General features: G+C 41.6%; 1 protein-coding gene across 1 annotated transcript; it reads left to right on the forward strand.

Moving 5' to 3' along the window:
- The first annotated feature begins 684 nt into the window (after positions 1–684).
- Positions 685–27,485, forward strand: LOC148442157 (vomeronasal type-2 receptor 26-like). The gene is made up of 5 exons (XM_088464154.1): positions 685–930; positions 6,839–7,660; positions 14,357–14,584; positions 18,539–18,662; positions 26,581–27,485. Exons 2-5 carry the CDS (start codon positions 6,932–6,934, stop codon positions 27,483–27,485), a joined length of 1,986 nt encoding a protein of 661 aa, XP_088320280.1. The 5' UTR covers positions 685–930; positions 6,839–6,931.

The following is a 27,485-nucleotide window of genomic DNA, read 5'->3' on the forward strand; positions in this document are numbered from 1 at the left end:
AACGCAATGCTCATCACCTCTGTGATCCCCTACGCAAAATATGCTAATGACTCAGCAGCCATCTTCTGCACAGAGACGCCCACCTCTGGGATCTCAAATCCGCTCACATACAACGGCTAAAAACATCAGAAACATCGGTTGCACATCAATCCTCTGAGCAAGACTATCTCAGAATAGCGTCTCACCTAAGACGCCGGGGCCTCTCCAGCTGCGAACGAAATCGCAGAGGACCTCTAGAGTGCGCCCAGAAAACGGTTCTGACGCGCCTGCAATTTTCTAATCTCCCCGTTATTTCCCCCAAATGCTGACTACCTGTCACTCACTGTGCCTATGACTCATGTCCTCTCTGTGACAGCTGTCGCTAATCCATCGCTGCACGGGCGCAGTGCGGCTCTGATAGATTCGCAGTGGCAAAAAAATTGCTCCACTGCACCTGACATCAATATTGCGTGCATCTCTGAATAAGGACTATTAGCTCCTGTAACAGTCCCATCCTGAGACGCAGGTCCCCGTAACCCGGATTATGTGTCTTTATTCATCTGCCACTATCTTCTACGTCAGCTACTTGCACATTTTTTCCAACGCTTCTATTTCACCAAACATATGACTGGCTAATGTCCTGTATCTCCTTTTCACAGACCCTTGCCTCAATATTACAAAAACTTTCAGACTTTTCGCTTTGCCATTGAGCAAATTAACAACAACTCTTTCATTTTACCTAATATAACAGTTGGATACCATGTGTATGACTCATGCTCTGATGGGAATAAGGCGTTAAAAAGTGTATTACAGATATTATCAGGACCAGGACGTACGGTGCCTAATTATTCCTGTACAGAGCGGGGCAAGGTGATTGGCTTCATTGGAGATCACCATTCCGTAACCACAGTACCAATAGCCCAATTATTAGGAGTGTATCGGTACTTCCAGGTGAGTAACAAGTGACTTCTCTATTAAACTGTAACTGTTATAATGTTAGTGATAATAAAGAGTCTGGGCCTTGTGTACTATAATAACCTGTAAGATGCGGGCAGGATTCCTCAGGTGAGCCCTGCTCCCGTGCTGACTGTGGTCCTGGAATGTGAAGTTCCTGCATATTAGTTTTTCCCTGCCCTTGTCCTTCAGCAGCCCCGAATGATAGGAGGCACAGGGTTGTCCATCTGCCTCAGGTGGTTTTAGGCTTTAAACCATTTGCTGACTTGCTGGTTGTCCCCTGCAGGAGACTTGCAGGGGGCATGGCATCGGCATAAGTGGGTAGCACGGGGCGCATGGCGTTGCAATCGCATTCATCGTGGCCCAGCTCCCAGTATACAGTGGCAATATTACAGGCATTGTAAGCGAGGGTCGGGGCTTCCGTCATCTTCATATCACTTCGCCTGGGCCGCCCACTTTCGCTCAGTAAGTGGGTGGCTGTGGAGGGGGTTTGGAAGCTATTGGTGGGTGTGGGCAGGTGGCGGAGACTTGTTTACTCTTACAGGTGTGCCACCCAATTTTCGGGGGTGCCTCCCAGATGTTCCAGGAGATAAAGAACCCAGGTAACGGTGCAGTGTAAATGGTGCGACCCTGTTCACGATGATCCAGGGCATGCCTCAAATCAGCGGATTGGCTGGCTTCAGTAATGCTTGGAGATAATATCAGATGATATAATCTCTAAACGTCCACTGTAACACTGGAAGACAGACCCAAGTCCGGTGTGAACGGCTGGGCCTGGGAAATAGCCCAGGTCCAGCCGCTGGTGTGAAAGGGGTAAAACCCGTCTCCGACCTCTGCTCAAACCGTGCTCAGTATGAGTCATGACATCAACATAGTGGCAAAAGATTTGATAACAGCGATTCAAAGGCAAAAGCAGCGATACACAGTAGTGTCCATTAAAAAAAAGTACTGTACCAAGAAATAATAAATTTTGTCATTTAAAAAAGATTAGCTTAAGTTTCTTTTTTTTTTTTTAAACATTTTTTGTGATATGTTTATATATTTTTTTTTACTTTTTTTCTCTGACACATTACATTCTTTTTTTCTTCTGAGGAAATTTATGGAGTATACTCGAAACGCACCCAGCATATTCAGAAGATTAATGGAAACTTGTTTGCAAAGAAGCAAAAAAGACAAATATAGTCTTACTGGTTCACTCTTAAATACATATTCGAAATAATCAAAAAGAGAAAGATAATATATGAAAATTAGAACTTTACCTTTAATAAATATTATTAACAAAGAATATATAATAGATACACTTCTTACTGGGATCAGAAAAAGTGAAGACATACATACATACAAATACATATAAATTATAACATGGGTGATGCAAGCGAAAATATCTCTTCTACAACTAGTTCCCCTATATCAATACTAATTAACTGTTGAATAAATAATTAATAATTAAAGGAGAAGTAGAATAGAAATCCACCTAGTTTGGATGTGTCATATATTCTAAATTATTGTAGCACATCAAAATCGCAGCTGCTCAAATAATATACATAATTAATCATATGTTAATCCAATTAATATATACATGAACACGCGACCACATAACTGGCAATTTAAACACATAACATACACAGTTAAAGAAAATGTATGTATGTCTCCCCTTTTTTTTATCCCAGTAAGAAGTGTATCTATTATACATTATTTTTTAATAATATTTATTAAAGGTTAAGTTCTAATTTTTATATATTATCTTTCTCTTTTTGATTATTTCGAATATGTATTTAAAAGTGCACCAGTAACACTATATTTGCCTTTTTTGCTTCTTTGCAAACAAGTTTCCATTGTGATTTTCACAAATTATATCTGGTAGCACCACCAACGATAGTGTCTCATATTGAATTGCTCTATTTATGACCAGGATGTTGGTTTAGTTTAACTATAATTTTTTCATTTGTTACTGATTGACTAGTGCAGACTCTACTGAAATCCTTTTTTATATTCAGAAGATTACCTGAACCACCCCGAAAAGTATATTCTTAAAGCATACTTGCCGACTTTTGTAAAAAACCCTCTCGGAGAGTCCCGCAGGGGAAGACCGTCTCATTTTGCTATATTTTATTTTATCTTAGGACAATGCTGATAATATCTGTTTGACAATTGCTGGTACATGGACACTGAACTTGTTTGATACATTCTTGCTCTGTGTGTGGCTGTTATACAAGAATGAGGAGCCAAGGGTGGAAAGGTTAAGCACTATCACTGGAAGGGATTTAAAAGAGCAGCACCCCCTTTAGCTCTGTCTTTTGAGTGGGTTGGTTTTAAACAATCCATATACTGTATACAATCTACTCTTCTCCCCTCCTCTACTTGAGCAGTGACTCCATCCGGGTTGTTGATTCAGCCTGGGATCCATGGATGTGGACTTGGAACAGAAGCTGCACTAATTTATACTCTGACACAAATTTTTGGAATTCATTACAGGCGTATAAGGGTATTGGTGGATTGGTTACATTTTGTAAACAAATTATAAATAGGTGTAACTAATGCAGATTATGGTTGCATGGATGATAATCTTGGGCTCTAGGTCACTCTCCACCATGTGCAGGATGACCTGGGATGGCAGTCGAAAGAGTCATAAACCTCGTCATCTGGCTTCCCAAATATGAAAACGTGTGACCAGATGGTACACTTCATGGGCCCGTGGTGATGTTGCTGCAGCAACTAGACTTGGAGGTGCTGGGTTATCACGCCTCCAAACAGACATTGCTCCCAAAGAATCCTAGGGGAAAAAATTTAGATAGATAGATAGATAGGATAGAGCAGTGGTTCTCAAACTCGGTCCTCAGGACCCCACACAGGTCACGTTTTGGGGGTCACCAAGCAGGTGCACAGGTGTACTCAATACTCACTGATACATTTTAAAAGATTGACAGGTGGAGCTAATTATTTCACTTGTGAGTCTGTGAGGAGACCTGGAAAATATGCACCGTGTGGGGTCCTGAGGACCGAGTTTGAGAACCTGTGGGATAGAGAGATAGATGTGATAAAAGCTAAGTATTAACATGCGGATTATGACTCACATAACCTTGAGAACATGTGAGTAAGGTAATCCGCACCTCATATATAAAAAAAAACTGCAGGGTGATTGTTCAACGTTTAGAATGTTAAAGGTGAAGAAAGAAAAAAAAGTATTGCATTATAAAACAAAGCAAAAAATTGCATTGATTCATCATGTATGTGTATGTTACTGTCTATGTTTTTCAAATATTTACTCTCCTAGAAAAACACATGCATGTGTAAATGTTAATGCACTGCAGGAAAATTAGCTCACCTGCATAGGTAGAAACTACAAATAATGTAAAATAATTTTGAAGTAAAATAATCTAATCAGCAGGAAGGGCTGCAGACAGTGTTGAAATAGTTTGCTCTAAATATTGAAATGAAAATAAAAATCATTAAAAAAACAACCTGGAAAAAATTATTATTTTTTTGAAAACAAATTAGATACCACTATATACTGTATCATTTTTTTTTAAGAAATTCAAACTATTACAACACATTAACCACCAGTATGCACCTTCCTGCTGTTAAATAACAGCAGTGTTTGCAGCTGTGCTGTACATTTAGCAATTAACCTGTCCAACATGGTAATGTCATGATCCATCAGTCATTATTATCATGGACGTAGCTATAGAGTGTGCAGGGAGTGCCAGGAAAATGGATCACACAACATGTTCCCGGTGACTTCTCTGCTGCTATTGCGCAAATCTCTGGGGAAAATGGCCTCTGCTAAATTTACTCAGTGATTTTTGCTGCTATGGCAGAGGAGAGGCGAGTATAATTATATTAGGGGTGAGCGGGCTCGGTTTTACTCGGTTTTACTCGGATCTTTTTATTGGCTATCGCCGAACACGTGTTTTGGATAGCGAATGAAATCGAGCCGAAATTGCGGTAAAGTGGCGATAAGAACCGAGTAAAACCGAGTAAAACCGAACCCGCTCACGCCTAAATTATATGGGTGCAGGGTTTGCAGTGTGGACCCCCCTGGGCCCAGAACCAATGTGCACTGCACACACTGCCCCTGTTTGAGCTAATCATACTGGTAGTCCTTCAGAAGTGCCTTAGTGTGCACTCAGATCCATACTCACTGATCGTGTATCAGTTGTATCCCTCTCTCATTAGACTGCAAATTCTATCAAGAGCAGGGTCATTCTTACCCTTCATTAATGCTTTATATAGTGTATTTCCATGGTTTTCCACTGACCGGTGCTGCTGAGCGTCATGGCATTTTATAAATTAAAAAAATAAAAATGAAAAGTTTCTTATTAGACTAGTATGCAAATTACATAATTAAATACCCTCTTAATATTATCTAATAATAATATAATTAATTATTATTATTAATAATAATAATAATAATAATAATAATACGCTATGGATGCATGAGTTTGGAGATGAGAGTAACTTTATTGGCAAATTTCAAGACGAACAACAGTATTATATTGATAAGGATTTCAGAACAAAATTATCTTTCAGATTAATCTTTTTTTAATAAAATAGTGTTTTGAAATATTGTTGAACAAAAATTATATCAAACATACAGTGTAACAACAAAATGAAACAAATATATATAATAAAAGACAGTTGGACTTTTACTACCTGGTAATTGCATAACATGCCATTTTGTCTTCTAAGGTGTTAATTTTGGATTCAAATAAAAAAAAATCAACTTTTAATTTTAAGATTTTTAGGGATATATTTACTAAAATGCATTTTTAGAAGTGGAGATGTTGCCCATAGCAACCAAACTCATTCTACTTAACATTTATCTGGCATCTTCTAGAAGATAATTGCAAGAGTCTGATTGGTTGCTATGGGCAACATCTCCACTTCTAAAAACCTGCACTTTTGTAAATATACCCCTTAGCATAGACCACTATCATGAATCACCACACAAGCCCATGGAGGTCTTTACAAAGCTTTAGGGCCGTATTCAACTAGACGCGAAAAGGCATTTTTTGCGAAAAAGTTTCGCCGATGACGGCTTTTCGCGTGGTTGGAACTTATCGCCGTATTCAATTCCAGACAGTTTTCGCTTATGCGGAAAGTCAATGCAATATAATAGGCGAAAAAGATTTGCCTAAGAATAGCAGGAGAAAAGAAGTGCAAAAACTTTATTTTGGGAGTGCAAATGTGGGGAAACAACTCAACACCCTAGGGACAGCCCCCCCCAAAGGACAACTGTGTCAAAATATCAGAGAAAAAAACCTAAGAACACCCCAAAAAAGTACTTTCAATTTGGGGGTGAAAAAGTACAAAGTGGGGGTACAAGCATAAAAAGTAGCGAAATAAACTTCTTAGGGGTTTGCAAGGATGGGTCAGGTGTTTTTAGGATTGTAGGTGCATGCAACAGGTGCGTTTTTTAAGTTTTTTTAAAACTTCACTTTAGAGACTTTAAAATATACTAGCACCCATTTTCATGTACCCCAAATTTGACAAGACTACTTATTTTCACCAAAAAATACTGCATAATGCCATTTTTCACCAATTGTGCAAAGACGCTAATAAAAAGCTATTGAAACAACTTCAGTACCCCAAATAGTTTTATTAGGGCTATTCGGACATATCCACATTGATCCCCAATGTTAGTGCATCTTTTTGGGGGGTTCAGGCTGATTTCCCCAATTCTGACAGCACTATCCGCCTGTTCTGAATTCGCCGCTTGCCGTTTTCGCGTGGTTTGGATTTGAATACGGGGAATAGCGGGGACGCGCACGATAAGTTTCCGCATACAAAACACGCAATGTCCACAAAAAGTCGGGTAGGCAAAACTTTCTTGTGGGTGCGAAACTAATTGAATACGGCCCCAAATTGTAAAAATACGCAACTTTTAGTAATTTTTTTATTTCAGGTCAGTTACGGTGCGACAAATCCTGTGCTGGGCAACAAACATTTCTATCCAACTTTTTTCCAAACTCTTCAACTTGATCACACAACTTATTCAATGCTTTCTAAACTTGTAGAATATTTTGGGTGGACGTGGATTGGCATTTTAGCCTCCAATGACGACAGTGGAGAGAGAGAAGCTGAACTGCTGACAAATTATTTGACCACAAAAGGCATCTGTGTCGCTTTTACCATAAAAATGAGTTTTAACATAAACAGTAATAAAGGCTGGATTACTAAGAGGAATGCTGAAATAATTAGAAAATCAACTGCCAACGTTGTAGTGCTTTGTGGGACAATTACCCAGACTTTCCTAAAAAGTCTAACAGAAATGTACGAAGTTCTCAGTAATAGGACCATGATCCTAACTCCGTACTGGGCCAAAAACAAGTTTCTTATGGATCAGTTTGTCAATATCTTCAATGGCAGTTTGGTCATGGACAATTTACCAATTAATTTGCCAGAAATTTCGTCATTCTTCAAGAAAATAAAACCTGAAAATTACCCTGAAGATAAATTGCTTGAGCACATCTATATTTTATACTACAATTGCTGCTTAACAAATCAATTAGCGTGTCATCATTATAGCTCCTTATATAGAATACGTCCTCATAAATGCTCTGGAAAAGAGCTGATGGTGAGAATACGCAATTTTAACTACGATGGCATTTTCCCACAAGTGTTTTTTGCGGTCTATGTTACTGCTTATGCTCTAAATATTATGCACTTACTTCTGTATAATAAGTATCAAAAAATGGAAAGGAAGAACCTATATTTTAAACAAAAGGTACAAAAATAAAGTAGACTTAATTATGTGTTTTTATTTTCTCTTCTGATGATAGTCTTTGATCTCATTTTGTCCATATTGTGGTAGTTTGCCTAATTCAGCATGGATCTCTATTGCCTTAGCAGCTGCGATTACGCACCCAGTGAGGCTGCGAAACTATGCTAATGTCTGCCACCGCTCAGCCAACAATACAGATGCCCACTGCTGCTTTTTCACATCTGTAAGACCTTGCAGTCCTGCGTATTCATCGGCAACATCAAGTAACATCGGACCCTCACGCAGAATTACAGCACCACTGACCTTTCTCAGAAAGTGCAAGTCTTGGCGCACGCAGTGAGTCCTCAAGCTGTGTATGCCGTCGCAGTGGCTAATTTATGCACGCCCATGCAACGGCGTTCAAAAGGATGGACACACCTGCGTTTCTCCGACCACTTCCCCATCACCGCCCCCAAACACTAACCTCCCGTATTCACTCTGCAATAGCTTTGTAACTGCGTATGTGATCACAAGTGCGATCACAATGCTAACCTGCGCATGTGCACTGCAGTACATACGCATGGGCAGTACGCACCATCGGCCGATCTGCGTACGTGGTTGCAATAGCGATCCGTGATGAATCAGGAATGTAGCGTTTATGCACAGATATTATATAATTCAAAGTATCAGGTACATCGCCCAAACACTGACTGAGGAAGCTGGATTAGTGTATGTTGTGGTTTCAGGGGCGTATGTCAGCAAGACACATACCGTGTTAACTTTTGGGGCCCGTTTCATAGACGCCGATGTTCACGGAGTGAGAGATTGTTTTGCAACTGACATTCCCTAGAAACTTGTACAGCGCATGCGTTACCCAGAGTGTACACAGTTGTGATTAGGATGCACGGTGTCAGACGTGTACTGGAAATGTGCTGGACGTTCCTGGGCGGTGACTGGGAGGTGCCTAATTCAGATGTGCGAACATGACCCGTCATATGATCGTGTTATGGGAGTGTTGCATAACTGGTTGCAAACTCAGACACTTAGGGGGTCTGTAACCCCTATGTACTAAGCCTTTTCAAACACAGCCTGTAAAGTGACAGTTAGGAGCTGACTGGTTGCTACTTTATCTCCGCCCACTTTATCTCTCTCCAAGGCTTAATACATAGGGCCAGATGTACTAAGCTCGGGGAAGTGATAAACTGGAGAGTGATAAACCACCAGCCAATCAGCTCCCAACTGTCATTTTTCAAACACAGCCTGTAACATGACAGTTGGGTGGTTGATCGTTTATCACTCTGCACTGTATCACTTTTCAGAGCTTAGTACATCTTCCCCTAGTCCCCTTAGCTACTTAACCACACCAAAACACTAATCCAAAGTACATAGACCCCTTAATCACTCACAGTGGAAGCTGTACTCTGATGGAGAACCTGCACCTAGCATGGTGGTGGCACAAGTCGCGATGGTGTGTCCGATAGCTGCGTCTAAAGACACATCAAGTGGAAGTACAGCATCTAAAGGTGCACAAAGTGGGCACACGCTTGCATCAGCATGCTGATACTAGCATTAGCATAAAGCCGCAGACGCAACTACGCCTAAAGGCGCTAAAGCGGTCGCAGCGATGTGTGACTCTGAATCTCACTGTGTGTTCTCTTCCTTAAAGTCGTCCATGTCAACAACAACCTATTGTCAATCATGTAATCAGAGTGATAACAGCAGCACAGAATATGTCAGGAGATAAGCAAGCCAATGGCAGGCAATAACATGTCCACTCAGAGCTAAATGTGACATGGAAGCATCAAGTGTAATACATACAGGACCTCATTCAGAGTCGGTCGAAGCGGCCGCACGGTCGAACGCCACCGATGTTCGCTAAACTGCGCATGCGTAAAGTTCGCAATGCGCGTGCGCAAACTAGCCGCTACGATCAGAAACTTCTCTCTCCTTGAACACAGCCAGGTCGGTAGTTTGAGTAACAGATTGAGGCGTTTGTGGGTGGTAACAGGAGAAGGTGCTTGAAAACGGGGGAGTGGAGATCCGAACGCAGGCGTGCCTAACGGTCAAAATGGCGTTTAATGGGAGTGCATAATTAACAAAGTAGCGTCATGGCACATGTGACATGGGAGGTTTTTACACTGACATGATCGTAGAGCTTAAGAGAGGGTATGGTCAACCTTAAGCTCTACGACCAGTTCCGATGGTTCCCGATGGTCTCGATTAATCCTTATATGCCCAGAGATGACGTGTAATGCGTACGAGAAGGGGGCGTATTTTTTGTCTTCCGGCCGCTTCCTCCCCTTGGTCAGCCAGCTGCCGATCTGATCTTAGGGACGCAACATGCGAGTGCATCATTTGCATATCCGGCCCCTTTTCCCGTACGACCGTGCGGCCGCTTTGACCGACTCTGAATGAGGTCCACAGTGCTTGCCGACTTTGTATTTCTCCTCCCAGGAAGAAGCCTGGTGAGGAGAAGCAGGTGGGTAGAGTTGGGGGCGGTGTTGACTGAAATCGCATCATTTAACCCCACCCCTCATGGAAATTTGACGCGTTGATGCATATTTTAATTAGGGTGCAGGGCTAAATGATGCGATTCTCATAGAATCGCGTCGTTAGTTCCCGCCCCCAATGCCCGGACTCACTGATCGCCGCTAATAGTCTCTCCATTCTGCCTACTTCACTAGAAAGTGGGCAGAGTGCGGGAGAAATGCCTACCCTTCCAGGGGTGCGGGGGGTTACCCAAAAATTCGGAAGCCTTCCGCGAATTCCGGGAGGGTAGGCATGTATGGTGTAATATGAGAAGGGGGGTGGGAGTAAGCAGGAAGACTTAGATTTGAGAGATTGGTATTGGAATGAGCAGGGTCCTCCAGCAGCACAGCACTATGCAGCCACATGTTGTTCAGCCTCTGGAAGGATCACTGCGGAACCCTCTTTGGTGATGTCACATTCCCTTATTTGTATTTCTATAAAAGTGCATAAAAGATGACAGCGTTTGCGGAGGAATAGAAGCCTCTTTATTAGTACAAAAATAAGTTCTAACCTTTGGCGCTGCACTCCACAAGCAGCAAATAAAGACCGTAAAATAAGTCACCCACTTATACAAACAAGATACATACAAAAAAGAACGGTCTTACAATATTCGCGCTATGGGGGGCTCCAGAAATCCTTCAGATGTAGAATTTCTTCCAAATGTTGTTTTTCAATATGTAAAAAACATAAACAAGTATACAATGGTGTGATAAGGTTTAGGGCGGAATTCAATTGTTTTCGCGGCCCGCATCTCCCGTCTAAAGTGACAGGAGATCGCGGGCCGCTATGCAATTGCTCCAGATTTTCGTGCTGATCGCGCCCAAAGTGGTTGGGTTTAGCCACGTAAAGCAGCTAAACCCGACCAAAGTGCTGGGCGCGATCGCGGAAAGTGATGTTTGGGCGCCCAAACATGTCACTTTTTGCACATTTCTGCTCTCATCCCCCTGGGGCTGCGAGCTGAAATGTAGCACTGGCAGCTGATCGTGCCCGACAGGAGCAAGAATTGAATAGCTCCGTCGGGCACCATGGGGGCAGGAATCAATTGAATTCCGCCCTTAGAGTCCAAAATCTTTTACACCCTTCATGTTAAATTCTACAGAAAGTGGTGAAATAGTCCTCATCCATGAATATATCCAAATTCCTCATGGTGATATATATGAACAGCGTCAAACAAAAGAAGGAATGGAATCAGATGGTGGGGATAGTGAAGATAAAAGTATATTTTATTAATAAAAACTTAAAGGGACATTGCATACCATATGTGGTTAACACCAGGTATACTGTAGGTAGATGGAGCCTGGACATATCACTACAGTGACAATGTCAAGCCAGACAGGCATGCGATTTTTATAATAAAATATACTTTTTATCTTCAATATCCGCTGATTCCATTCCTTCTTTTGTTTGACGCTGTTCATATATATCACCATGAGGAATTTGGTCGTATAATCTAAGACTTTGGAGGAAGATAAAAAGAAACCTTTATGTGTATGTCATATAGCTAATAAGGAAGCACACATGTAAGCATTCTTACTGTAAGGTGGACTGTCTGCACACTGGGTGCCTTCTAAGGAAGTTGGATATAATAACGATAAAGATATTCTTGGATGAGGACTATTTCACCACTTTCTGTAGAATTTAACACGAAGGGTGTAAAAGATTTTGGACTCTAAACCTTATCACACCATTGTATATTTGTTTATGTTTTTTACATATTGGAAACAACATTTGGAAGAAATTCTTCATCGGAAGGATTTCTGGAACCATCCATAGCGCGACTATTGTAAGAAGCCTCTTTATGGCTAATGGGTTGGATGGAGCGATGGGTGTTCACTGCAAGTGCACTTAGGGTCTCATTCAGATTTCAGACCCGCTCGCAAGTGCTTGAGCGCTCGCAAGTGGGTCGATGTTGTGCTCTGCGCACGTGCAGCGGCCTCACTGCACGTGCGCAAACCCCGGAGCGAGAGAGAAATTCTCTTGCTCCGGGGCTCACTACAAAAAGGGTGACTGTCGATGTTGATCGACAGCTCGCCCCGTTTTGTAGGCGGAGCGGGGGGTGGCTACACAAAGGGAGGCATTCCCGACAGAACGCCTGCCATTTGGGGGCAGCCCCACTGACATCAGTCGTGATGTCAGTGGTGAGCTTCCGGCTGTAATAGAGCCGAAAGCTCACTGGGGCTTGCGGTAGACGAGACCCTACCACAAGGGTCTCGTCGCAAGCCCGATGGTCGCGATGGTCTTGACCATCGCGACCATCAATCTGGCCACTCGCTAAAGCTGTGGGTGGACACCCACAGCCAAGCAAGCGGCCAGGAGGCGGGGCCGGAAAAGAGATGCGCCGCATCTAGGTCCTTAGTTCGGTGGAGCGCAGCACACTTTTAAGTGTTTGCGAGTATCTTTGCAATTGCACCCATTATTATCACAACAAAAATGTCTAAAGGTACCTTCTCCACCCATCACAGGGCCTCATTTATCAATAAGTGATTTTCTTGTTATCACTCGTTACTAATCTTAAATGGTGCTCCAACCAATCAGCTCCTAACTGTCACTTTTCAAACACATGGCGGTTAGGAGCTGATTGGTTGGAGCACCATTTAAGATTAGTAAACGAGTGATAACAAGAATATCACTTCTTCATAAATGAGGCCCTGTGATGGGTGGAGAAGGTGCCTTTTAGAGAAATTTTTTGTTGTGCTAATAATGGGTGCAATTGCAAAGATACTCGCAAACACTTAAAAGTGACATTTAATACGCACTGTTCTGATGTCCCCTGTACTCTCTTGATTAATATAAGCTTAAAAAGAGCAGTATTTTAAATGAAACAATAGAACGTTTCTTCTAATGGAAGGGGTGGTATTAACGTGCTAGGAATTTGGACTTTGATGCAGTGTTTGCACTTTTGCTCAATGCACACCTTCAGAGTTTTTTGCTTTATGCAAACACAGACCCACTAATCATCTATACAAGTGGCTCTAAAGACCATAATGTAGACATAACTTTTGAAGTAGGCATCACAGTGCAGAGTCAAAGCAATTTCTAGCCCTCATCCTCAGTGAGCTTTAGTAACGAGGTTCCCTATGCACATATTTTCTCCCCATCTGAGTTTGATGAGGTTCTAACACAGCAGGTCAGTGGGCGCCTTCCCCAGACAAAGCCCTCGGGTTCCATCGCCTGACACCTGGGTCTGTGTGGCTTTGGGATAAATCTGAACATGTACAATTTTGTAAGTATTGTGTTTCTTTTATGCCAGATTTTGGGGTAGACTTATTAAAGCATTTATTAAATGAAAAGTACTGGTGTTGCCCATAGCAACCAGATTCTGTCTATCATTTTCTAGGATGCAATTGAGAAATGATAATTACAATCTGCCCCATTTGTGTTTCCTTTCTGGACTAGTGCATTAATAACACGGCTTTGTGTTGTTACTAGGCACTTTAGGAACCACTAAGATATTATTATATACATCTCCCATTTCTTCTATGATTTTGCATTAGCTTAAACCATATATACATTAACAGTAGTCTTCAAATTGTTTACTAGACATTCTGGGCCTGATTCAGAGCCGCTCGTAAGCGGCCGCTCGTTCGCTCTGAGCGATGTTCGCACAACTGCGCATGCGTAGGGGTCGTAATGCGCATGCGCCAACCAGTCATTGCGGTCGGAAATCGTGTGCTCGCAAAACAAGGGTCTGCTAATTTGATTGACAGAATGTACCGTTTGTGGGTGGTAACAGGGGAAGGTGCTTGAAAACGGGGGAGTGGAGATCCGAACGCAGGCGTGCCTAACGGTCAAAAGGGCGTTTAATGGGAGTGCATAATTAGTAAAGGAGCGTCATCGACCACGTCACTTGGTTGTCTTTTAGCCTGAACTGCTCGCAGTGATAGCGGTAAGAAAAACCTACCACAAGCACTGCGAGCAGTTCAGATGCCTTTCGATGTACCCGATTAATCTAATAAATATCGGAGATGACGTGTGATGCGGCAAAGGGGCATCTTTACAAAATAGCGAACGCATTTTTCGTTCGCTTGCTCAGACATAGAGGTGTCAACAAACCGCAAAGAGCGAGCGCTCAATTTAAATAGACGGCCCCTTTTTTGGAACGACCGTCCGCAAATAGCGTCCGGGTCTGAATCAGGCCCTATGTTACCTGTATTTTATGTCCTAGCTTCATTTAATCTTTTGTTTTTAAAGTTACATCGCTATTTGAGGAATCTTACATATACATATAAAGATGGATCATATATTGGCTTTGACAGAAATGGGGATTATGTCAGTTCATATCGTATATTTAATTGGATAATGACACAAAATCTGAAAGTAGTGACAAGAGATGTTGGTGACCTAAAACCATCCGCAAAGGAAGACCAGCAGCTTTTCATCAATGAAAGTGCAATAATATGGAAGCACAGGGACAATCAGGTTAGCTGCAGCCACTCTTTACTTTGAAAATTAAAATACTTACTCTGTAAATCCGATAACCAAAGATGGATGAACAGTATCACAAAGGGTTCTTCCAAGACACCGTAACCAGATTAACTAAACCTGTATAGCCAAAGAAAAATAAGTTTTATCCTTAATTCAAGGGAAATAATACAATAATGTTATCTTTGTAATAATATAGCCTTTTCTTTAAATAATCTATATCCTTTATTAAAATGAATCAAAATATTGAATAAAGTGATAACAAAAAAATGATTATGGGCATTCAATCTTAAATTAAACCAGTTAGCAGATCTCTTGGTTTCACTTATAGAAAGTGCATTTACTGTATGTGTCTATTTATTTAAATCTAAATCTATATCATGAATAGGGGATATAGACTATATATATAAAGTGCTCCCAAGTCCTGCACACTCAAATCTAGTCTGTATTTCCGTGGGTGCTTGGTCAAATCAAATAAGTAGCCAAAAATGTCCAGAACACTAGACAACCAGCACACCAACTTAATGCAAAAAAGTTTTTATTATATAATTTTTTTCATCAATCAATATTCCATATGAAAAACAGCATCAGTTCCCGGCCCAACAGCTGTTTTGGCACCCTCAGGCACCTTCTTCCTGGGGCGCCTAAGGGTGCCGAACAGCGGGCTACATACTTCAATGCCACAGCGGTGGTTTACCTATGATGATGAGCATCATATTATACTTCTGGTTTGCACATATGCACTGTTGCACTTTTTTTGTGAACTGACGCTGTTTTTCATATGGAATATTGATTGATGAAAAAAATGATATAATAAAAACTTTTTTGCAGTAAGTTGGTGTGCTGGTTGTCTAGTGTTCTGAACATTTTTGGCTATATATACTGTATATATATATATATATATATCTCCAACGGATGGCACTCCCCTCTTGGGTTGTAGACTGGCCAGGGTGCTCAGCATCTGCATACAAACAGCTATACAACTCCCATATTGCGGCTCTCATCCGGACTTGGAAATAACACAACTTAACAATGGAGCAATGATTTGTTAAGTTGTGTTACTTCCAAGTCCGGATGAGAGCCGCAATGTATATATATATATATATATATATATATACGAGAATGAGGAGGCACTAGGAGACTTATTTGTAAAAAATCTATTAGTGATTTAATGTTGTCATCATCATCATCATCAACGTTTCGAGGATCGTATCCCCGTCATCAGGACATAACATAACTTGTTGACGGGGATACGATCCTCGAAACGTCGATGATGATAACACCATTAAATCACTAATAGATTTTTTACAAAGAAGTCTCCTAGTGCCTACTCATTCTCGTTCATATATAAGGAATCTTGCATTTCTAGAGGAGGGCACAGGAGCATTTATACCCCGGAGGGTACCCGAGTGCCAAGTCACAGATGTATATATATATATATATATATATATATATATATATTTATATATATACAGATGTGTCCACATACATCTATCCTCCGTGCGCTACAAGTCACGTTATACTGTACATAACACGTGAGCGTCTTGTGACTCGGTAGCGGCGAGCGTCTTTTCCTGCAACGTTTTACCTTCCAGTGCATCTTATTTGCACAGTGATGCAAATAGTGCACATAAGCAGTTTCTGTTGATTAAAATGATGTGCAGCATTCCTATATTCTGTGTGTGACTGTGGTCATATCTGCATGCAAAATGCAACATGACATTGTCAGAGGCTGTGACATTGTTACACAGTGTTTTGCATTCAGGTAGAGCCGCAGTTGCACACATAGCATAGGTATGCCGCATATCATTTTAATCAGCAGAAGCTGATTGTGTGTCCTATTCGGCATGGCGCAACTAGAAGAGGTGTTTAACACACAAAGAGGCTAAATGTATGTGGACACAACTGTATATATATATATATATATATATATATATATACAGTACAGACTCCACACAGTTAAGGCGTAGTGGGTATCGAACCCATGACCTCAGTGCTGTGAGGCAGTAATGCTAACCATTACATCATCTGTGCTGCCCCCATATATAGGTCAGATCACTCAGTGTGTACAAGAGATTGTGCGCTCCCGTGTGTTGTTCGTCTCATCTTCTGATCTGCTATCATGCATCGCAGATCATAAGATCCAGTGGTCGACACCATACTTTTGGATGTGGTGGGGAACCGATATATCGGGCGGTTGTACACCAGATCATGCAGTGAGTACACACTATTGTGCACTCCCATGTGTCGTATCTCAAGATCAGGCGAATTATACCATGGTTATGGATGCAGTGGGGTAATGATATCTTGGGTGGTCATACACCAGATCGTGCAGTGTGTACAGAACACCCCATATATCGTGCCATTACATCTGCCGTCCCTGGGTACACACATTGGGCCTGATTCAGAGCCGGACGCAAGTGGCTGCTCATTCACTCCGAGCGATGTTTGCCCAACTGCGCATGCGTACGGATCGTAATACGCATGCGCGAACCACTCAGTGTGGCCGAAAATCGTGTGCTCGCAAAATAGCGAATGCCTGCTATTTTGAGTGACAGAATGAGGCATTTGTGGGTGGTAACAGGGGAAGGTGCTTGAAAACGGGGAGTGGAGATCCGATCGCAGGCATGCTTAAAGGTCAAAACGGGCGTTTTATGGGTGTGCATAATTAAAACTTCAGCGTCATTGACAACGTCACGGGCTTTTTTTTTGCCAGAACTGCTCGCAAAATTGTGGTAGCAAAAACCAACCACAGGAATAGCGAGCAACTCATACCCTGTTCGATGTACTCGATTAATCTAATAAATAGCGGACATGACGTAGGATGCGAGCGGCCAGGGGGCGTAGTTTCCCAAAAAACGACCACAAGTTTTGTTCGCTCGTTCAGACCTAGAGGCGTGAACAGACCGCAAACAGCGAACGGTTGATTTGAATAGCCACCCCTATTTTCTGGACGAGCGAGCGCAAATAGCGTCCGGCTCTGAATCAGGCCCATTGTCAGTATTGGAATGGGTGTTGGATATGTCCCACTTTTGTAGAAAGGATAATTAGCCCTTGCAATTTGTGGTGATGTATTTGCATCATTTGAGTCAACGGTCACTGAATTGCTTGTGCCAGCATACATTGTATTTATATTAAGCTGACCATTTTTTTAAAAATGCCACATAGTTGTCTTGTGTCTTTATTTTAGGTAAGTATAAGTTAAGGTAAAGTTTAAGGTTAAGCTTCAGTGCAGGTGCAATGTTTTTTAAAATTCCTATTTTATGTTAAAATATCGGTACTTTCTTCAGGACCCCTTGGACACCTCACCTAATGACTAATTAGGCAATTGGATGTTTTCAATTAGCTTAATTAGTCCAAATATTACATGTCATTATTGTTTGTTAAAAACTGACCTCAAATTACCTCAGAATAAAATTTTTCACTTATTTATGCACCCCAAATTTAATTACCCTTATTAAATAAAAAAATAATAGCTTTTTGTAATTTATTCTTTTTTTAAACTGGCCTAAAATTACCCCAAAATAATTTAATAATAATATTTTTGCAGTTTTCATTTTATTCATTTGTAATTGAACAAAAAAATTGTTTTGTTTTTTTTTCAGTTTTTTAACTTTCTAATAACATACAAAAATCAGTGATATGCAGCATTTGTAAATCTCAAGATATATTTTTCTTTGGGGCAGTAATAAATATTATTACTGTTACCCAATTTTTGTAAAAAAAATTCAGGATATAGTCTGTTCCACAAGTGCTTTTTTTTTTTTAAATCCTGTGGGTATTTGTGGTAAAAATGACTGCAACCATTTTTTTTCAATTGGATAGCAATACCGATAGGTATCGGGAGCATGCATACCCACGTTAATGAAAAAATGGTCACACTGTGCGTGGTGTGTTTTTTTTGCAAAAATTGTGCACCAAATTGGATATGCTCCACCGTCTACATTTCAGATTCCAGAAGCTCGCTGCTCAGACATGTGCTCACCTGGAAGTAGGAGCATCCCAAGACCTGGAATACACTCCTGCTGTTACGACTGTGTCCCCTGTTCTGAGGGAGAAGTATCCAATACAACAGGTACATTTTATTTTTTTTATAAATATTCCAAAAGCAATGTATAACTGTTACTAATAATTATCTAATGAAATTTTGCACATTGATAATCGAATATAATACAAACAATGATGACTTAAATGGACAGGTTAGTTGGACCATTACCACATACAAAGAGTAAACAGCACTAACACTAATAAGTATTGAGAATGAGATGGAATGGATTATGAATATTCATATTTAATATATCGTGTACAGAAACATATAGAAATTATTAAAATAAAGATTAAGTAAAAATAAAAATTAATATTGACCAGTGAATACAAAAATAGAGCCATATATAGATTTCATCTGTATGCATAGACAGTAATATGTTGTAAAATATTACTTAAAAGTAACTTTTCTCAGCAGCTGGGAATTAGCACATAATTGTCCAGTAAAGTGCAATAGTGCAAAATGGAAGCCTGTTCCTATTATAGCCTCTTAGGGGCAACTGACAGTGGATAAAATGTCACAGTGCTTGTATTAGAAGATACACATAATTTTAGCTGTATATATTTAACACCATAAAGTCCAAAACAGGTCCTGTTTTGGACTTTGTGGTGGTAAATATGTACAGCTGAAATTATGTGAATCTAATAGGATGCTTTGTTAAAACATTTTTTTTGGCTACGAAGTCTATTTCACTATTGTGGGGGTCTATAAATGTTGATGTTTTTTTAAGGAATTTTATAGGTAGATTTTATTAGTGTATATACCATAGGAAAACACAGAGGGGTTTCCGGTTGCCTGGAAACCCCCCTTCCCCAGCCCACACCATGACCACAATACTATATAACACAATACTATATAACACAGGTTCTCAAACTCGGTCCTCGGGACTCCAAACAGTGCATGTTTTCCAGGTCTCTTCACAGTATCACATGTGAAATAATTTGCTCCACCTTAGGATCTTTTAAAATATGTCAGTGAGTAATGAATACACCTGTGCACCTGCTGGGTGACCTGGAAAACGTGACCTGTGTGGGGTCCTGAGGCCCGAGTTTGAGAACTACTGCAATATAATAAAATTTTACTAGTGCTGCATGTTCTTCTCAGTATCACAAATGAAATAATCAGCACCATCTGTCGATCTTTTAACATTTTTCAACCAGTAGTAACTACACCTGTGCACTAACTAGGAAATATGGGAAACATGCACTGTTAGAGGTGCACTGCTATAGACCATCAATAGGGTTACTTATTAATACCATATAATAATACACTATCCAATGCATAACGAGACCAATATGTACATATATGTCCAGGGCAGTGCTAGGCTCTTCTGCTGCTCCCCTAGACTCTCGGACTTGTTCCAATGCTCTGAAATGGAGCCCACATCTTAAATAAATACATTCAGCTCAGGCTGGATGGTCCTATATATGCTGGTATTATGACACACAATACACTTTGTATGACGCACATTAAAGCTGGTTAAGTGCTAATTATGCCCTCTTCATGGAATGGCCACACTCATCCTAAAATCAAGCATTTGGAAGCCCAACTCTGGAAATCCTGCGTTTGCCACTGTATATACCACATCCCGCTACAGCTAAACACATCAGTGTATCTGCAACTAGCATCTGATATAGCTCAGTGAGTGCGGCAACACTTAGTAAAGTTATTCAACTTGCAAGATACATTTATTTTAATGTATTTTAATGTAAACCACAGTAGCTGATGGCAGGTAGCCTACTATAAACGGTGAGATACAACAGCAGTGTGTAAAAGGAAAACACAAATATTTAGCTTACAATATGCCAACAGAAGTATAGGCAAACCACCCCAGAGATGGATCAACTGGGAAATATAGAAATGAGAACAAGAAGCCTGCCAGGCTTTTTCTTTGTTAAGAAGAAGGACAGTGGTACTGTACCTGCCCTTGCATTGACTACTGTGGCCTCAATGATATAACCATCAAACATCGATACCCTTTGCCTCGTATTTCTGAGCTTTTCAATAGGGTGAGAGGAACAACTGTTTTCACCAAGCTTGACTTAACAGGATTTTATAATCTAATGAGAATAAAAGAAGGCAATGAGTGGAAGACCGCCTTTAATATGCATGATGGCCACTACGAATATTTACTTATGCCATTCGATCTTTGCAACACCCCCTCTGTATTCCAGCATTTTGTTCATGAGATTTTACGTTACTTCTTGTACATCTATGCAGTTGTCTATCTAGATGACAATTTAATATTCTCTCGAGACTTGGAGTCCCATTGGCAGCATGTGAAAGAAGTTTTGCAGCACCTTCGTGTCAATCATCTCTATGGTAAACTATCCAAGTGTATTTTTGATGTACCTGAGTGTCCTAGGGTATATTATTTCCAGAAATAATGTTCAAATGGATCCTGAAAAGGCTAAATTCCATCTGAGATTGGCCACAACCATCCACCTTGAAGGTAGTCCAGCGATTTCTAGGATTTGATAATTATTCCTCTCTGGTAGCTCTGATAACAGCCTTGACAAAAAAAGGAGTCAATCCTTCACACTGGTCATCTGAGGCCATCTCTGCTTTTCATGGTTTGAAACAAGCTTTTACCTCAGCTCGAATCCTCCGTCAGCCTGATTTGGAAAAAGCATTCTTTCTTGAAGTTGATGCATCATCTCTTGGAATAGGTGCTGTCCTTTCACAGAACATGGAAGATGGGAAGCCTGATCCCTGCGGGTATTTCTCCCAAAGATTTGCTCCTGTTGGAAAATTTATGCAATTGGTGACCAAGTGCTTTTAGCCATCAAGTTAACCTTAGAGGAGTGGAAGTACCTTTTTGAGGGTGCTAAACATCCTGTCTATTTTCTCAGACCATAAGAATTTATTGTATCTAAAGTCCGCCCAACATCTCAACCCTCGGCAGTCTCATTAGATACTATACTTCTCGAGGTTCAACTACAAGATCACCTTCTGCCCTGGAGTTCAGAATCATAAAGCAGATGCCCTATCACATGTTTGGTCTACTGAAGAGGATGCTAATTATCAAGAATCTTGTCCTTATCTCAATCACCTTTCTTTTGCCAACACTCAGGTAGCCCCTGTGCCACCACCCTGTAAGATGTTTGTACATTTAGAACTCTGCCAAAAATTGTTAACGTCATGCATCCTTGTTCGCTGGTCATGCCGGCATCAGGAAAACTCTTAAAGCCTTTTGCGCTTTTATTGGTGGCCTTCCATGAAGCAAGATGTTCAGGACTTCATCACCTCATGTATCAAATGCGCCTAGCATAAAAACCAACATCAAAAACCAGTTGGCCCTCTCCAACCACTATCAAACCAGTTGGCCCTCTCCAACCACTTCTCCAAAGCAGCCATGGACCCATTTATCAATGGACTTTATTACAGATTTGCCTGTCTCTAAAGGATGTAATACCGTCTGGGTGGTGGTGGATAATTTTTCTAAAATGGCCCATTTTATTCCTTTGTCATATGTGACGGTCATATGTCACCACCTCAATTAGCACACATCTTCAAATGTGAGATTTTCATCTCCATGGTCTCCTGAAGGAAATTGTCTCAGACCAAGGTGTACATTTTGTGATCAGGTTCTGGAGAGTATTGTGTTCTGCAATGCAAGTCAAATTCTCTTCTGCATATCATCCCCAAACTAATGGGCAAATGGAGAGGATAAACCAAGATATTGAGATATTTATCCGCTTTTATTTATCCTTCTCCCAGGACAATTGGGTGGACCTACTGCCTTGGGCAGAGTTTGCCCGCAACTCCAGATACAATACCACTACCAATACAACACAGTCTTTGGTTTCCATCCTCATGTTCCAGAGTTCCAATCGTTACCCTCTGTGGATGTTCCTGCGGTTGCCAATACTCTGCAGTCTTTCACAAAAATATGGAATAGTGTATATGCCTCCCTTAAAAAGTTTTTTCCAATTACAACAAATTTGCAGATCGGAAATGTCAAGCTATACCTTCCTTAAAAGTTGGAAACCGTGTTTGGCTTTGGACCCGGAATCATCGACTCCGAGTTCCCAGCATGAAATTTGCTCCTCCTCGTTACATTGGTCCATTTCCAATTTCTCATGTATTAAACCTAGTGGCCTACAAATTGGAACTTCTACCTCACTTTTGGATACCTAACTCATTTCATATATCTCTTCCACAACCATTAGTTTTAAATCGATTTCAGTCTTCAGCACCAAAAACTCCTAAAATCAAAACTCACAGAGGAGTGGAGTTGGAGATTTATCAAAGCCTAGATTCCCCTCATTGTTTTGGTCATTTGCCATATCTCATCGACTGGCAGGGCTATAGCCCGGTAAAAAGAGCCTGGATTGATTTTATGGATGTTCATGCTCCGCAACTTGTGAAAGCTTTCCACCAGAAGAATCCTTCTTAACCCTCAGAGTCCTGCTGCTATGCCTTGGTGGGGGTCCCAGCCTAGAGGCCCCCAGAGTGTGCTGACGACAGGTTCTCAGCATGGTGATGGTCTCAGGGGCCTGGAGCTCTGGCAATATTCCCACTGGCTTCAGACACTGGGCGCTGCCATGTCGGTCCTGGCCCCCTGAGTGTGTTATTGATGGGCTCCCAGCATGGTGGTGGTCTCAGTGGCCTGGGGCTCTGGCGGCATTCTTGATGGCTTCAGACACTGGGTGCCTCCATGTTTGTCCCGGTCAGCTGATCGCTAATCTCCAAGCTCAGTTGTCTGTTATATTCCAACTCATATCTAGCCCCAGTCTGTGTCTCCATCCAGTACATGTCTCAGTGGCATATCCCAGTGCACCTTTCCTTCCAGGACTGTCCTGCCGCTTAACACCAGTTACCTTGCACACCTATTAGGAAATGTTACATACGTCCCTCTTTACTCCAAACATCAATCTATCAGTGAGCAAGTATCTAGACCTCACCCGGGAAATCCAGAATTCACTGTCCTGACAGAGGGATGAATTAGTCAGGCCAAAACTGAGTAATCTTATTGCATTTCCTCCAGATAAGCCAGAAAGTTTCTGTAGCAGGACCACAACTCCACCAATTGGTAGGTACATTTGATAATCCATTTAGAGCATCAAAGTTTATAAGGACTCCATTACCTGTACATGTGAAAGTAATAAATATAGCCCCAAAAGTAACAGTTATACAACCTCCATAAAACCCCTGTGTAACACTGGGCCAGCAGCCAAGATAAGGGTAATATGTGTGGATGTGGTTACTTTTAAAAGAGTTGACAAAAAAACAAACAATGAAAGAACTGTATTACTTCAGTAGAATGAAAAAGTGTCTCATAGATGTATTACAGCTATATAAACGGTATACAATCGGGAAGCCGGCTGCCTTAATAGCGGCAGCCGGCTACCCGACTGTCATATCCCGGCGAGGGTGAAATACCGGGCGTCTAGATGTAGACGCCTGACATTTCCCCGACGCCAGGAGACCGGCGCCCGGCATCCCGATCGAAGGGATGCCAGGCGCCGCGAGCGGACAGCCGTGCGGGGGGGAGGGTTAGGTTTAGGGCACCCGGCGGGGACTTAGGGTTAGGCACCCCCTGGGAGGGTTAGGGTCAGGCTAGGGGGAGGGAGGGTTAGGGTTAGGCACCCTCGGGGGGGACTTAGGGTTAGGCACCCCCCAGGGGACAGGTTTAGGTAGCGGGGAAGGGGGGGTTAGGGTTAGGCACTGAGAGGGGGGATTAGGGTTAGCACTTGGGGGGGAGGTTAGGGTTAGGCACCCCTATGGAGGGTTAGGGGGTTAGGTTAGGTTAGTCAGTACTTACCTATCGACGATCAGGATTTCCAGCGCTGTCGGGCTTCCGCTGCCGGGAACTCTGCTTTGGTCGGCCAGGCGCTGCCGGGAATCATACCGATTCCATATAAACAGGATTGGCTTTATTTTATATTTTATAAAATACACAATAATAAAGCACAGTACTGTAAACACATGATAAATCCATACAGTACTGTGGAATAAATACAAATAATTTAGTTAGTTCACTAAAATTAAAGGATAAGCAGCATCACTTAATAATGTCATAATTAGGAACTACAAGTCCCACAAATCCACCTGACTGCAAATAAAGAAACACTGGCTCCCAGAAAAGATGAACAATAAACTCATACGCATACTGTATTTGTGATTGGTCCTCTGGGTCCAGAACACAGAACTTAGGTTGCACTTGTGACATGTATAGAGATAGTTCAGGAAAAAAGTATCCCTATTTGTAAGTGGCCATAAACTGGACTTAAGTATATTAAAATAGGAAAGATCCAGTGTGCTAAAGGCGAATAAGGATCTAATTTAATTTTCAAAGATATGAATCCTAAATATTGGCTCTCTAATGATGTGAATGAAATAAGTGATGTTTCTGGGTTCACAGGTTATATGTGGGGATTGGTTGTTAGTTACTACTTGACAATATATCGCTATTACTTCTACTTGCTTGTTGTGAGTGTCTAGGTTTTTATACTTTTTATGTAGTTCCCTAAAAAAAATTCCACTTGTTTTTTTGGGAACACAAGCAAAATAGGACAGAGACACATATATGATTGGCTGTTTGCTCTGTCGATGCTGATTGGCTATTTTTTTCATCACTTGCCTTGCATAAACTAAGCGCACATGCTACTGTTGCTGACTGTTGCTGAATGACATGCATCGAAAGATAGTTGCCACCTTGCATATGGTCACAATTGTGAGTAATGCAAACTGTGAAATTTGGGGAGGAGTTGCAGACAATTTTGTATTACCACTATGGGTGGAAAGTTTCTTAAATAAGTTTATCCTGTGCTCCATAAACTGAGTTTTAATGCTTAAGTTGTACTACCAGTATATTACAGACGGGATGCAATCGGGAAACCGGCCAACATGATCATGGCAGCCGGCTTCCTGACTGCTTTATCCCAGCGTGGGTTAAATGACAGGCGTCTATATCTAGACGCCTGTCATTTTCCCGACGCCGGGAGACAGGCGTCCGGCATCCCGATCAAAGGTATGCCGGGCGCCGCGAGCAGACAGCCGTGGGGGGAAGGGTTAGGTTTAGCACACCCGGGGGGACTTAGGGTTAGGCACCCCCCCGGGAGGGTTAGAGTCAGGCTAGGGGGAGGGAGGGTTAGGGTTAGGCACCTCCGGGGGGGACTTAGGGTAGGCACCCCCCCAGGGGACTTAGGTGTAGGCAGCGGTGAAGGGGGGTTTAGGGTTAGGCACTTACAGGGGGGATTAGGATTAGGCACTTGGGGGGAGGTTAGGGTTAGGCACCCCTAAGGAGGGTTAGGGTTAGGGGGGTTAGGTTAGGTTAGTATATACTTACCTGAGGACGATCGGGATTTCCAGCGCTGTCAGCGCTGCGGCCGGCGGTATTTCATACCGATTCCTTACAGACAGTTGGATGAACTGCTACAGAAAGAATAGGGTGTGTTATATTTTGTTGCCATTCATCAAATCAACCTGAGAATGACAACATGCAGCATCTCGACTCAGGGACAGCCCCAGTGTTGTTTAGTTAGTAACGATCGACATTTTAAAAAGTGTCACACAGAAATATGTTAAATAATAACTTGATACATTTACTCTAACAAGACAAAACCAAATGAGGTGAGGGGGGGATTGCATTGTTGATACCTCCAGTTTATATATAATCAAATAAATATTATTGTTCTGCATTTTGTGAAATTCTTTAGATACATATGATGTAACAGATTAATTTTACTTCACGAGTGTGTCCTTTAACCAATTTATTGCTAGAAATAATAAAAAATAAAGCTTGGGATTAACATTTAATATATTTTGACAAATTATTTATGGTATACCTTTATTTTCTAGCGTATAATAAAGTCAATAAATCAATAATAATTATCCTTTATAATGTGTGTCCTCTATTTCTAACATTTATAAAGTTGCTCTATGTTTTTGTAACTGTACCAAATATCTATAAGATAACTTCATTATTTTTGCTATTTTACAGACAGCAAAGCATGTGATAAATGCCAGGATGATGAATGGCCGAATGTACAGAGGGATTTGTGCATTCCGAAAAGTGAAGACTTCCTTTCCTACACAAATGATGGGATCTCTGCAGTATGTATTTCTGCCTCAGTCTTCTTCTGCTTTATCACCCATCTAATATTGGGAATATTTATATCACATGGGGATACACCTATAGTAAAAGCTAATAACAAGAACCTCAGCTTCCTCCTCCTGGTCTCCATCATGCTGAGCTTCCTCTGTGTCTTCTTGTTCCTCGGCCGTCCTGTGAATGTCACCTGCAAGCTGCGTCAGGTCTCCTTTGGGATCCTCTTCTCAGTAGCCGTCTCCTCTGTGTTGGCCAAGACTATAATGGTTTGCATCGCTTTCAATGCCACCAAACCCGGCAGTGTGTGGAGACAATGGATGGGAGCGACACTGCCCAATTGTGTTGTCTTTATTTGCTCATCTGCCCAAGTTATAATCTGCATTATCTGGTTGTCTGTCTCTCCCCCCTTCCAGGAGCTGGACACACACTCCTACCAGGGACAGATCATCGTTCAGTGTAATGAGGGCTCAGTTATTGGGTTCTACTCGGTCCTGGGTTTTATGGGGATTCTGGCAGCTGTGAGCTTTATTACAGCGTTTGTAGCCCGGACATTACCGGACAGCTTTAATGAGGCCAAGTACATCACCTTCAGCATGCTGGTGTTCTGCAGTGTCTGGATTGCAATGATCCCGGCGTATCTGAGCACCAGAGGGAAATACATGGTGGCTGTGGAGATCTTCTCCATACTGACCTCAAACGCTGGACTTTTAGGCTGTATATTCTTCCCCAAATGTTATATTATTTTATGCAGGCCTGAATTAAACACAAAATTGCATTTGCTAGACAGAAAAACCTGA

This window comes from Taudactylus pleione, unplaced genomic scaffold (assembly GCF_031769625.1).
Source record: "Taudactylus pleione unplaced genomic scaffold, aTauple2 ptg001598l, whole genome shotgun sequence".
NCBI lineage: Eukaryota > Metazoa > Chordata > Amphibia > Anura > Myobatrachidae > Taudactylus > Taudactylus pleione.

Coding starts and splice junctions, on each gene's coding strand:
- LOC148442157 (XM_088464154.1), top strand. CDS start 6,932: ATGCTTTCTAAACTTGTAGAATATTTTGGGTGGACGTGGATTGGCATT. Junction 14,585..18,538: donor GGAAGCACAGGGACAATCAG/GTTAGCTGCAGC, acceptor TCTACATTTCAG/ATTCCAGAAGCTCGCTGCTC. Junction 18,663..26,580: donor AGAAGTATCCAATACAACAG/GTACATTTTATT, acceptor GCTATTTTACAG/ACAGCAAAGCATGTGATAAA.